Genomic DNA, 10728 nt, shown 5'->3' with positions numbered 1-10728 from the left:
ATCTGTGCTCAGTTTAGGCTGCATCACCTGAAGTATAGCCTCCCTGAAGAGAGAAGCGAAGCTCTGAGGGCACTGAGAAGATTAAGGCCAAAAGGAGTAATTCTTTGTGAGAACAATGGAGAAGACAATACCAGTGGGGACTTTGCAGCAGCGTTCTCCAGGAAACTTGAGTATCTGTGGAAGTTTCTGGATTCAACAAGCTCAGGATTCAAAGAAGAGAATAGCGAAGAGAGGAAGCTAATTGAAGAGATGGATGAAGGAAAAGATAAATGGTATGAGAGGATGAGAGAAGCTGGTTTTGCCGCAGAAGCATTTGGTGAAGATGCAATTGATGGAGCCAAATCTTTACTGAGAAAATATGACAAAAATTGGGAAATAAGAATGGAAGATGGAGACACCTTTGCTGGGTTAACATGGAAAGGAGAGGCAGTTTCCTTTTGTTCATTGTGGAAGTAGCTAGTTAGCTAGCTTCTTTATGTTTGTTTTGGTTTATCTATCTGAATAATCACAACCTTTCACCAGCTTATTGAATACTCACAAGAACAAGTATGTAATGATGCAGAAATTAGAAAGAAGATAGATTGCAAAAGGCTGTTGCAAAAGAAATATTCTTTACAAATCGTGTTCAAAAAGAGATGAAAGTACATATGACTGATAACAAAAGGAGATATAGATGCTACATGAAACTCATATTGCAAATGAGACTATCTAATTATCTCTTTGTTTCCTTTTGCTCGGCTTGTTGTGTTTCAGTGAGACTAAGCTTGGAACATAAGAAGTGAAGTATCGAGGCAGAGCAACTCCAACATTCACAGAGTCTTTAAAGTATCCATCCTTTCCAATGATACAAGCTTTTGAGTAGTTGAGCCTTCGATCAAAAACTACAGCGACTTGCTTCTCCTCGTCAATGAAGAAGCACCCAGCTCTAAAGCCATCCGTAAGCATCACCAAATCCATTCCCACAAACTTACTCCACAACACTACATTGGGCTGGATCTTAGTAGAAATCCAAATATCAATCGACTTGTAGCTCCGATATAACACAGCGAGCTTCTCATCTCTAACGCAAGTCAAAGCCACATTGTCTTCACCATCACCTTCAGAGTTAAACGGCAGTTTCAAAGGCTCACCAAATCTCTTTGTTGTAAAATCAAAACAGAGTAAATAATCTCTACTCTCTTCCGACTCCATCGGTTCCACACCTTCTCCTACTTCAACTCTCTCTGTAATACGCTTCGTAGCAAAAAAGTAAGCGTTTCCCTTCAAAGACAAGCTTCGTTTTTGACCTAGCGCTGTGTCTCCTCCGTCTGGAGTACCCTCTGTAAGAATATTTTATATTCTATGTGGCCTATATGTCTTTCGGTTTAATAATAAAGTTCAAGTTTATATTTAACATTGTAGATTCTAATATTAAAGACAACACCGTGATGAATCAGTTTCGATTAATGTATTAGAATTTGAGTGTATTGATAACCTTCTTCCCTTATCTTAATTATATTATATAAGTAATATATATACATCTATATGTTAAGTCTATTAAAAGGTGCTATTATGAACCAGTACAATATGAATCATCACAACTCTTTGAAAGATGACTCTATATAAATATATATATGTGTGGCTGTTGAATTTTTTACTGCAACAATTTTGTTCTCACAACGTGAGAAACACTACCAAACCAAACACACACCAGAGAGAGAGATTAGTGGTCTTCTTCATCAGAGATTACGTGAAAGTAATAAAGAGTAAGGAAAGAGAAAATCAATTACTGAAGACTTGGATTCATCATCAAGCATAGAGAAAGCAATGGATCAAATTAGTGTTTCTTCTTCTCTAAGAAAATGTTCATGGTTGAATTAGATCAAATCTAGATGATCTTTGGGATATGTAGATTTCATAAACATAGAAATCTAAATTTATATTTGGTATGAGAGCAAACTAGATTTGTTTAATTCAGCATTAGCAAAACATACTTAATTCGTTTGATCGAGTGTTTACGTATTTGTTTATTCTGGGTCATTCGTGACGATTAGAATTAATAACGATACATTCATGAACCGGTGCTTATCATTACAATTGACGGTTAATGCATATTTAATGTGTGAAAAAAAAATATATCACAATTGATAATAATAAAATATGCATTGTCGAAGATGGAATTATAGGAATGATGAGTAGTGGTGTTTTCATGCACGTAAATATGTTCAGTGATTGACATAAATGGTTTTGTTAGATTCTGTTTAAATAGTGAATGGTTGAAAAGTTACCTATCATTAGATAACTGGTTTTATGCATACACGTACTCCATTCCATGTATAAGTTCATGGCACTTTTGAATGTATTTAAATTCACGTTCACTGAGATGCGTATGAGCGTATCCATGATTCTGGGTTTTGTGTAGTGGAAAATTACTACATATGAATTCGTGTAGTGAAAAATTGCTTCCGCTGCAATTTTATAAGTTTAGGGTAATTGTGTTATGTAATATTAACACAGTAGAAAAATAATTTATACCAATTAAATAATTAAATATTTTAATGTTTATTTGTATATAACTTGTTAGTTATCAAAGTGGCCTTGTTATATTGCATATAGAAAGTAAAATTTTAAAGATTTATTAATTGATCATGATTAAAAAGATGCTAAAAAATGACATAAAAGTTTTGATTGATCAATTATTTTATTATATATATTTTTGAAGATCATCCAAAGGTGGATCATTGAATATAGTTAATAATATGAAAAGAATTAATCATTTTCAATATAGTCAATAATATGTATATTCAAAGGTAATATGTTTATTTGATTAATATGTGATTTGATTAATTATAAAATTATAATTTTAGCATCATTAAAAGTGTTTGTGTTTAAATATTGCCCAAAGGTTATTTAAATTCATGCATTAAATTTAAAGTTAGGTCTTAAGAGTTTGTGTAAAAGTGTCAAAGCACTAATAGATAAGCATGTTTACATGTTTGCAGCTTCTTCAAACTTGTATGCATCTGCTAACTTTGTCGTAAAGTTCAATGGGCTGAATTACGGTGAATGGTCTGACCATATCCGTTTTGCATTGGGTATTATGGCTTTGGACTCTGCAATACTAACGGATGAGGAACCTGTAGCCATTACAGGATATAGCTCTGAAATTGAAAAATCTCGTTATGAGATTTGGGAGCGATCTAACAGGCTGAGTCTGAACCTCATGAGAATGACAATGGCAGAAAGTGTTAAGCCATCTATGCCTAAGACAGAGAAAGCAAGGGAATTCATAGAGAAAATTAAGGAGTGTTCACAATCTGATTTGGCTGACAAGTCGATTGTAGGAAGTCTTATGAATGAGCTTACTACGAAAAGTTTGACTGGTCTCAGCCAATTCATGATCATGTGACCACATGTCTAACTTGGCAGCAAGGTTGTCAACCTTGGGAATGGAAGTTCATGAGAATTTCTTGGTCCAATTCATTATGAACTCTCTACCTTTTGAGTTTAGCCAGTTCCAAGTGAATTACAACACCATTAAAGATAAATGGGACTTTAAGGAGTTAAAGGCTATGTTGGTTCAAGAGGAAGGGAGAATTAAGAAAATGAAGGATCATGTTGTCAATCTTGTGGGCTATGGAAATGCTAGCAGCAATAATAAAGGAAAACCAAGTAGGAAGGACAAGATGAAGGATAAAACTTTCATGAAAGGCCCTGAAAGTCAAATTCAGAAGGAAAGGAAGTGTTTCTTTTGCAATAAAATGGGACACTTCAAGAAAGACTGTCCGAAAAGAAAGACATGGTTCGAAAAGAAAGGTACGCAACATATTTATGTTTGCTCTGAATTGAACCTTGTTGAAGTGCCTAAAAATACTTGGTGGTTAGATACTGGTGCTACTACTCATGTGTCTCATATTAAACAGGGATTCAGTTCGATTCAACCCATAAGAGGACCTGAACAATTCTTGTTCATGGGAAACAGAATGAAGGCACGAATTGAAGGCATTGGGACTTATAAGTTGATCTTGGACACTGGATGTCATGTAGATCTTGAAGGGTGTCTCTATGTACCTGAGTGTGCTAGAAATCTTGTTTCTGTTAGTAGGTTGGATAATTTAGGTTTTGTTTTTAAGATTGGACATGGTGTTTTCTCATTGTACCGAAATGATTACCTTAATGGAAGTGGTACTTTGTTTGATTCACTTTATCGTTTCAATCTTGATATAAAGTTTTCTGAATCTTTGTTTAATATTGAAAGTCAAGGCATTAAGCGTAGTGCATCTAATGAAAGTTCAGCTTTCTTGTGGCATCAAAGACTAGGTCACATTTCCAAGGAAAGAATTATGAGGTTGGTAAAGAATGAAATTCTTCCTCACTTGGATTTTAGTGATCTAGATGTGTGTGTAGACTGCATGAAAGGAAAGCAGACTAAACACATTACAAAGAAACCAGCCACAAGAAGTACTCAAGTTATTGAGTTAATTCACACTGATATATGTGGTCCGTTTGATGCTCCATCTTGGAGCGGTGAGAAATACTTCATCACCTTTATTGATGATTACTCACGTTATGGTTATACTTATCTGTTGCATGAAAAATCTCAGTCCGTGAATATCCTAGAGATATTCATTAATGAGGTGGAAAGGCAATTAGATAGAAAAGTGAAAGTAGTGAGGTCTGATAGAGGTGGTGAGTTTTATGGAAAATTCACGGAAAATAGACAATGTCCTGGTCCATTTGCAAAGCTACTTGAGAGTATAGGCATTTGTGCACAGTATGCAATACCTGGTACTCCTCAGCAGAATGGTGTTGCTGAGAGGTGGAATCATACTTTAATGGAAATGGTTAGGAGCATGATAAGTAATAGTTCTTTACCCCTTTCGTTGTGGACATATGCATTAAAGACTGCAACATATGTCTTAAACCGGGTTCCTAGTAAGGCAGTTCCTAAGACTCATTTTGAACTGTGGACAAGAAGGAAACCTAGCTTAAGACATTTACGTGTTTGGGGATGTCCAGCAGAAGTAAAGCCATATAATCCACATGAAAAGAAACTTGATTCGAGGACTGTCAGTGGCTTCTTTATTGGCTATCCAGAAAAATCAAAAGGGTATGTATTTTACTGTCCTAAGCATAGTACGAGAATAGTTGAAACGGGAAATGCTAGGTTCATTGAAAATGGTCAAACTAGTGGGAGAGGTGAACCAAGAAAGGTGGACATTCAAGAAGTTCAGGTTGAAGTTTCTTCACCTGTTGTCACACGTAAGGTTGTTGTTCCTATTGTTTCAGTACAGTCAAATGAGGCAATAGAACAACATGATGATGTACCAATCCCAATAGATGAAGAGACAATTAATGAACCTGTCGCTATTCATGAAGAAAATGGTGTACCACAAGAACCATTAAGGCGAGCTGGAAGGAACCGTAGATCTGCCATTTCAAATGACTATGTGGTTTATGCTGTTGAAAGTGAATGTGACTGAAGCATTGACGAAGACCCAAACACATTCCGAAAAGCCATGGAAAGTGAAAATTCTGAAAAATGGTCTATTGCCGCGAAAGAAGAAATAAAATCTATGGGTGATAATAATGTTTGGGACTTTGTAGAGTTGCCAAACGGTTTCAAAACCGTTGGTTCTAAATGGGTCTTTAAGACTAAACGCGACTCGAAAGGTAACATTGAAAGATACAAGGCTCGCCTTGTTGCCAAAGGTTTCACCCAAAAAGATGGCATTGACTATAAAGAGACCTTCTCTCCAGTTTCAAAGAAGGATTCTCTTAGAATTGTTTTGGCTTTGGTGGCTCATTATGATCTGGAGCTTCACCAAATGGATGTGAAAACCGCCTTTTTGAATGGAGAGCTTGAGGAAGAAGTATATATGGATCAGCCTGAAGGGTTTGTGGCCACAGGAAATGAACATCTGGTGTGTAAGCTGAAAAAGTCATATATGGGCTTAAACAAGCTTCCAGACAATGGTATTTGAAGTTTAATGATACCATTACGTCATATGGGTTTGTAGAGGTTATCGTTGACCGATGCATCTATATAAAGATCAGTGGGAGCAAATTTGTAGTTTTAGTCTTATATGTTGATGATATTTTGCTTGCTGCGAATGATATGGGTATGCTACATGATATAAAGAAATATTTATCTAAGAATTTTGAAATGAAGGATATGGGTGAGGCATCTTATGTGATCGGAATATAAATAATTCGAGATAGATCACAAGGATTGCTAAGTTTGTCTTAGAAAGGATATATCAATTAGGTCTTAGAGAGATATAGAATGAGTGAATGCTCTGCTGGTAAAATTCCAATTCAGAAAGGGGTCAAGTTCAATAAAATGCAATGTCCAAGAAATGAATTAGAACGTAAGAAATGGAAAGAATTCCTTATGCATCAGTGGTTGGGAGTTTGAACTATGTTCAGACATGTACTCGACCAGATATCAGTTTTGCTGTTGGTATGTTGGGTCGATATCAAAGTAATCCCGGAATGGACCACTGGAAGGCTGCAAAGAAGGTTCTCAGGTACTTGCAAGGCACCAAAGAGTTCATGCTTACATACAGGAGATCTGATGACCTCGAGGTCATTGGATATTCAGATTCAGACTATGCTGGATGCGTTGATAGTAGGAAATCGATGTTTGGATATTTGTTCTTGTTAGCTGGAGGAGCAATATCTTGGAAAAGTGGAAAGCAGTCTGTCATTGCTTCTTCCACTATGGAAGCCGAATTTGTGGCATGCTTTGAGGCCACAGTTCATTCATTGTGGCTGCGGAACTTTATCTCAGGGCTTCGGATTGTCGACAACATAGAGAAGCCGCTGAGAATTTACTGTGATAATTCCGCAGCTGTCTTCTTTTCAAAGAATGACAAGTACTCGAAAGGTGCTAAACACATGGAGATAAAGTACTTGTCTGTCAAAGAAGAAGTGCGGAAACGTAGAGTGTCTTTTGAGCATATAAGGACGGATATGATGGTTGCAGATCCGCTAACTAAGGGATTACCACCCATTGTGTTCATTGGCCATGTAGAGCGTATGGGTGTTATAGATAAGACCTTGCTGTTTTTATTATAGGATGCTTATTATGTATGAGACACTATGAATTCACTTAAAGTTATGTTTTTGGTTTTATTAGACATGTTATCATTAAAGTATGTGTACACATTTATGGTTATAGATAACATAAGTATTTTGAGAATTAAGGTTTTTCTCAATATAAAAAAATAATATAAAATTGGAATTGATTTGTGATACATGGAAGGGAGCATGTCGTTCAATGATGTGTGACCGCCATGATTCAGTCAGTTTGATTTTATTTAAGTCATTAAAGGTTAAGAGAACTTGATATTAAAGTGCGCATTAAAATTAATAAACCATTAAGTTGACACAAAGGCCAAGTGGGAGAATGTAAGAATATATTATATTCTATGTGGCATATGTGTCTTTCGGTTTAATAATAAAATTCACATTTATATTTAACATTGTAGATTCTAATATTAAAGACGACACCGTGATGAATCGGTTTCGATTAATGTATTAGAATTTGGGTGTATTGATAACCTTCTTCCCTTCTCTTAATTATATTACATAAGTAATATATATACATGTATATGTTAAGTCTATTAAATGGTGCTATTATGAACCAGTACAATATGAACCAGCACAACTCTTTGAAAAGTGACTCTATATACATGTATATATATGTGTGGCTGTTAAATTTTTTACTGCAACGGTTGTGTTCTCATAACGTGAGAAACACTACCAAACCAAACACACACCAGAGAGAGATTAGTGATCTTCTTCATCAAAGATCACGTGAAAGTAATAAGGAGTAAGGGAAGAGAAAATCAATTACTGAAGACTTGGATTCATCATCAAGCATAGAGAAAGCAATGGATCAAGGTTAGTGTTTTTTCTTCTCTAAGATAATGTTCATGGTTGAATTAGATCAAATCTAGATGATCTTTGGGATATGTAGATTTCATAAACATAAAAATCTAAATTTATACCCTCAAGAACCTTCCATCGATCACTCCTGAAACTGTAACACTCGTAACCATCACTAACAGATTTGCTTCTCAAAATCTTGTGGTTACCATCATCATCGTAACCGAAAGCATAAACGCCTGATCTATCGAATCTAGGTTAAACATGTGTCTAGGTTTGATCAACCTCGTTTCACCCAAATAGAGGTTACACACCATGAGCCTACTGTTTTTAAGGTTATCTTTGAAGACGCAAAGCAACGTAACAAGCCGTCATAGTGAAGGACTTGAGCTATCTCGATTTCATCAAATTTTGTTTACTTGGTTCACTGATTTTGATGTATCGATAAAATCGTCGTTGTTGATGATTCCATGGAAATCGAGTTTCGTCGAACAGATCGTGTAATTGACTAAGGTGAACCCTAGAATATGAGTTTTCGATAACGCTTCCCATTTTTTACAAGTTGATCGGAATGATCTGAGTGATGTAATCGGAACCCTAGAGATGATCTCGTCTACCAAAACCTCCGAGAGATTTGACATCGTCCTCGTCGTCATTTCTCTCAAATTTAGAAAAAGAAACTAACACCAAATTTCGAATTAAAAAATTTGTAATCAAAAAGGTAATTATCCCCAATTTATTGGAACAACTTAGTGGGCCGTAAAAATGGCCCAAACTGGCTTACTACTGATCTAATTAAATGGCGAGAAAGCCCGTATGCTTCGCCAAGGGGTTTTTTTTTTTGTAGTCTCTGGAACAGATGCAAAACAATCTTTCAACTTCTAGGCTAAAAACATGCAAAATCGGATGACTTCTATATTATTAGATTGATGCAAGAAGAAACAAATAAATAAATGCATGATTAATAATAATAATATCTTTCTTTTCTTTTGCCCAACAACACTTGGTTGATTTGTGCTGGCACTAAACTTGGAACATATATAGGAAGAGAACACAATTGGATCACAATATCCATTTCTGTCAGCTTCCCAAAGATGACCGTCTCCGATTCTCACAGGATTGGAGTATCCATCTTGTCCAATGATGTAAGCTGTTTCATATTGACATGTTTCGTTCCATCTATACCTAGAAGATTCGGAAACCACAGCAACTTTATTCTCCTCATCAATGAAGAAGCTTCTCCCAACACGAAATTCAGGGAGAGATGTCCTTTCCACTCTTAAGAACTTGATCCATGATACTTCACAGGGCTTAATCTTAGTCGTTATCCAAATCTCTATGAACGAACATGTCTCGTATTGTTGATATAACACAGACAGCTGATCTTCTCTTACACAAGACAGAATCACATCTTGTGTGTTTGTACTGGGGATTGCACAACACTAAGTAAATAAAGATTTTCGGGGAAAGAGTGAAGCTGGTTCTTTTATTAACGATAAAAACGTGAGGTCGTCACTAACACGAGTCAAGATTGAGCTCGTCAGTTCACAGGAGAACTAACAAGCTAATAATGACGAGCTCGGAAGCTGAAAGGAATTATACAAAAGACAATAACGGTTTTACACGCAAAGTATTGCTCTCTGGGTATTCTCTGGGGTCCGGATCTTTTTTCCAATAGATGTCTCGAGCTATTTATAAGCGAATGTAGAGTTAGGGCACTCTAGGGTTTTCTGTGTGAAATCCCGAGATTGTCCTCCGAGGTTGGCCGATTTCCTTCTATCTCTGGTGAGTCTTTGTTGGGCCGAGTTGGCATATGGGGCAAAGCCCATATCCAACAATAGTCCCCCCCTTAGTCCGGCGAGCGAGGTATTTCTGCGATCGGCGGGCGTACTTTGAGTCTTAACATATGCCTGCTCGGCGTTAGGCGTTCCAGACTGCTTCAAGAAGATCTAACTTTGTGCGGTGATGGTTAAAGCGATAGTTTTTGTTGAGTTCGGAGCTCATTCTGATGTTGTATGCGTTGAGTGTGTTGTTCTGGAGCGCGAAGCTTGTATGAATGTTATGTGTCTTGAGCACGTCTTTGCGGAGCGTGGCGCCTAGCTCGTGGAGCGTTGAGCGTGGATCTCATCTAGATGTCATGCGCCTTGAGCACGTTTTTACAGAATATAGTGCTTGATAATGGATCTGCAATGGTTGAGGACGGAGTTGCCGCACATAGTTCGTAACCATGGATCAAAGAAATTGAGCCAGACAGGCATGCGGAGATTAAGGTCGGCGAGCTTGAGATTGAGGTCGGCGAATGAGTTTCAGGTCTCCGAGTTTGAGGTCGGCGAGCGAGAGAGTGAGATTGAGGTCGCCACCGAGAGTGAGATTGAGTTCGGCGCCGAGAGTGAGATTGAGGTTGGCGAGAGTGAGATTGTCATCGTCGAACGGGGTCGAGAGGTAAAGAGAGGTCGGCGGACAAGGATTGATGAGTGCTGAGGTTGGTTCTTCCGAGATCGGTAGATTGAGGTCGGCGGGACGCTGCACGATGCCCCGGAGTTCGACAAATCCTCATTCCAGGTCGGCGCTTGTCCTACCATTGGGGCGACCTCCGAGGTCAACTCCTAAGATGGGTGTTCATGATGTGCGCTCGCATTCCACGTCCAAGCTGGAGGTAGACACAAAACTGGAGGTCGGCGAGCATAAGAATGACAAGCACGAGAGAGTTAGCGTGAGAGTGTCGAGCGTGAGAGCATCGAGCGTGAGAATGGCAAGCGCGAGAGCGACAAGCATGAGGGATGCGAGGAAATGTTCGTTATGCAGCTCGACTTTGTGCTTTACCAAAATAAAGTGGTAGGCGAGACTGACTCGTCG

The 10728-nt window shown here is 37.7% G+C and overlaps 1 protein-coding gene across 1 annotated transcript; it reads right to left on the bottom strand.

Moving 5' to 3' along the window:
* LOC104767495 (F-box protein At1g11810-like) lies at positions 709 to 1191 on the bottom strand. The gene has a single exon (XM_010491514.1). The coding sequence runs from the start codon at positions 1189 to 1191 to the stop codon at positions 709 to 711; it is 483 nt and encodes a 160-aa protein (XP_010489816.1).

Source organism: Camelina sativa, chromosome 19, assembly GCF_000633955.1.
Source record: "Camelina sativa cultivar DH55 chromosome 19, Cs, whole genome shotgun sequence".
Taxonomy (NCBI): Eukaryota; Viridiplantae; Streptophyta; class Magnoliopsida; order Brassicales; family Brassicaceae; genus Camelina; species Camelina sativa.
This window is presented reverse-complemented; position numbering and strand designations above follow the sequence as displayed.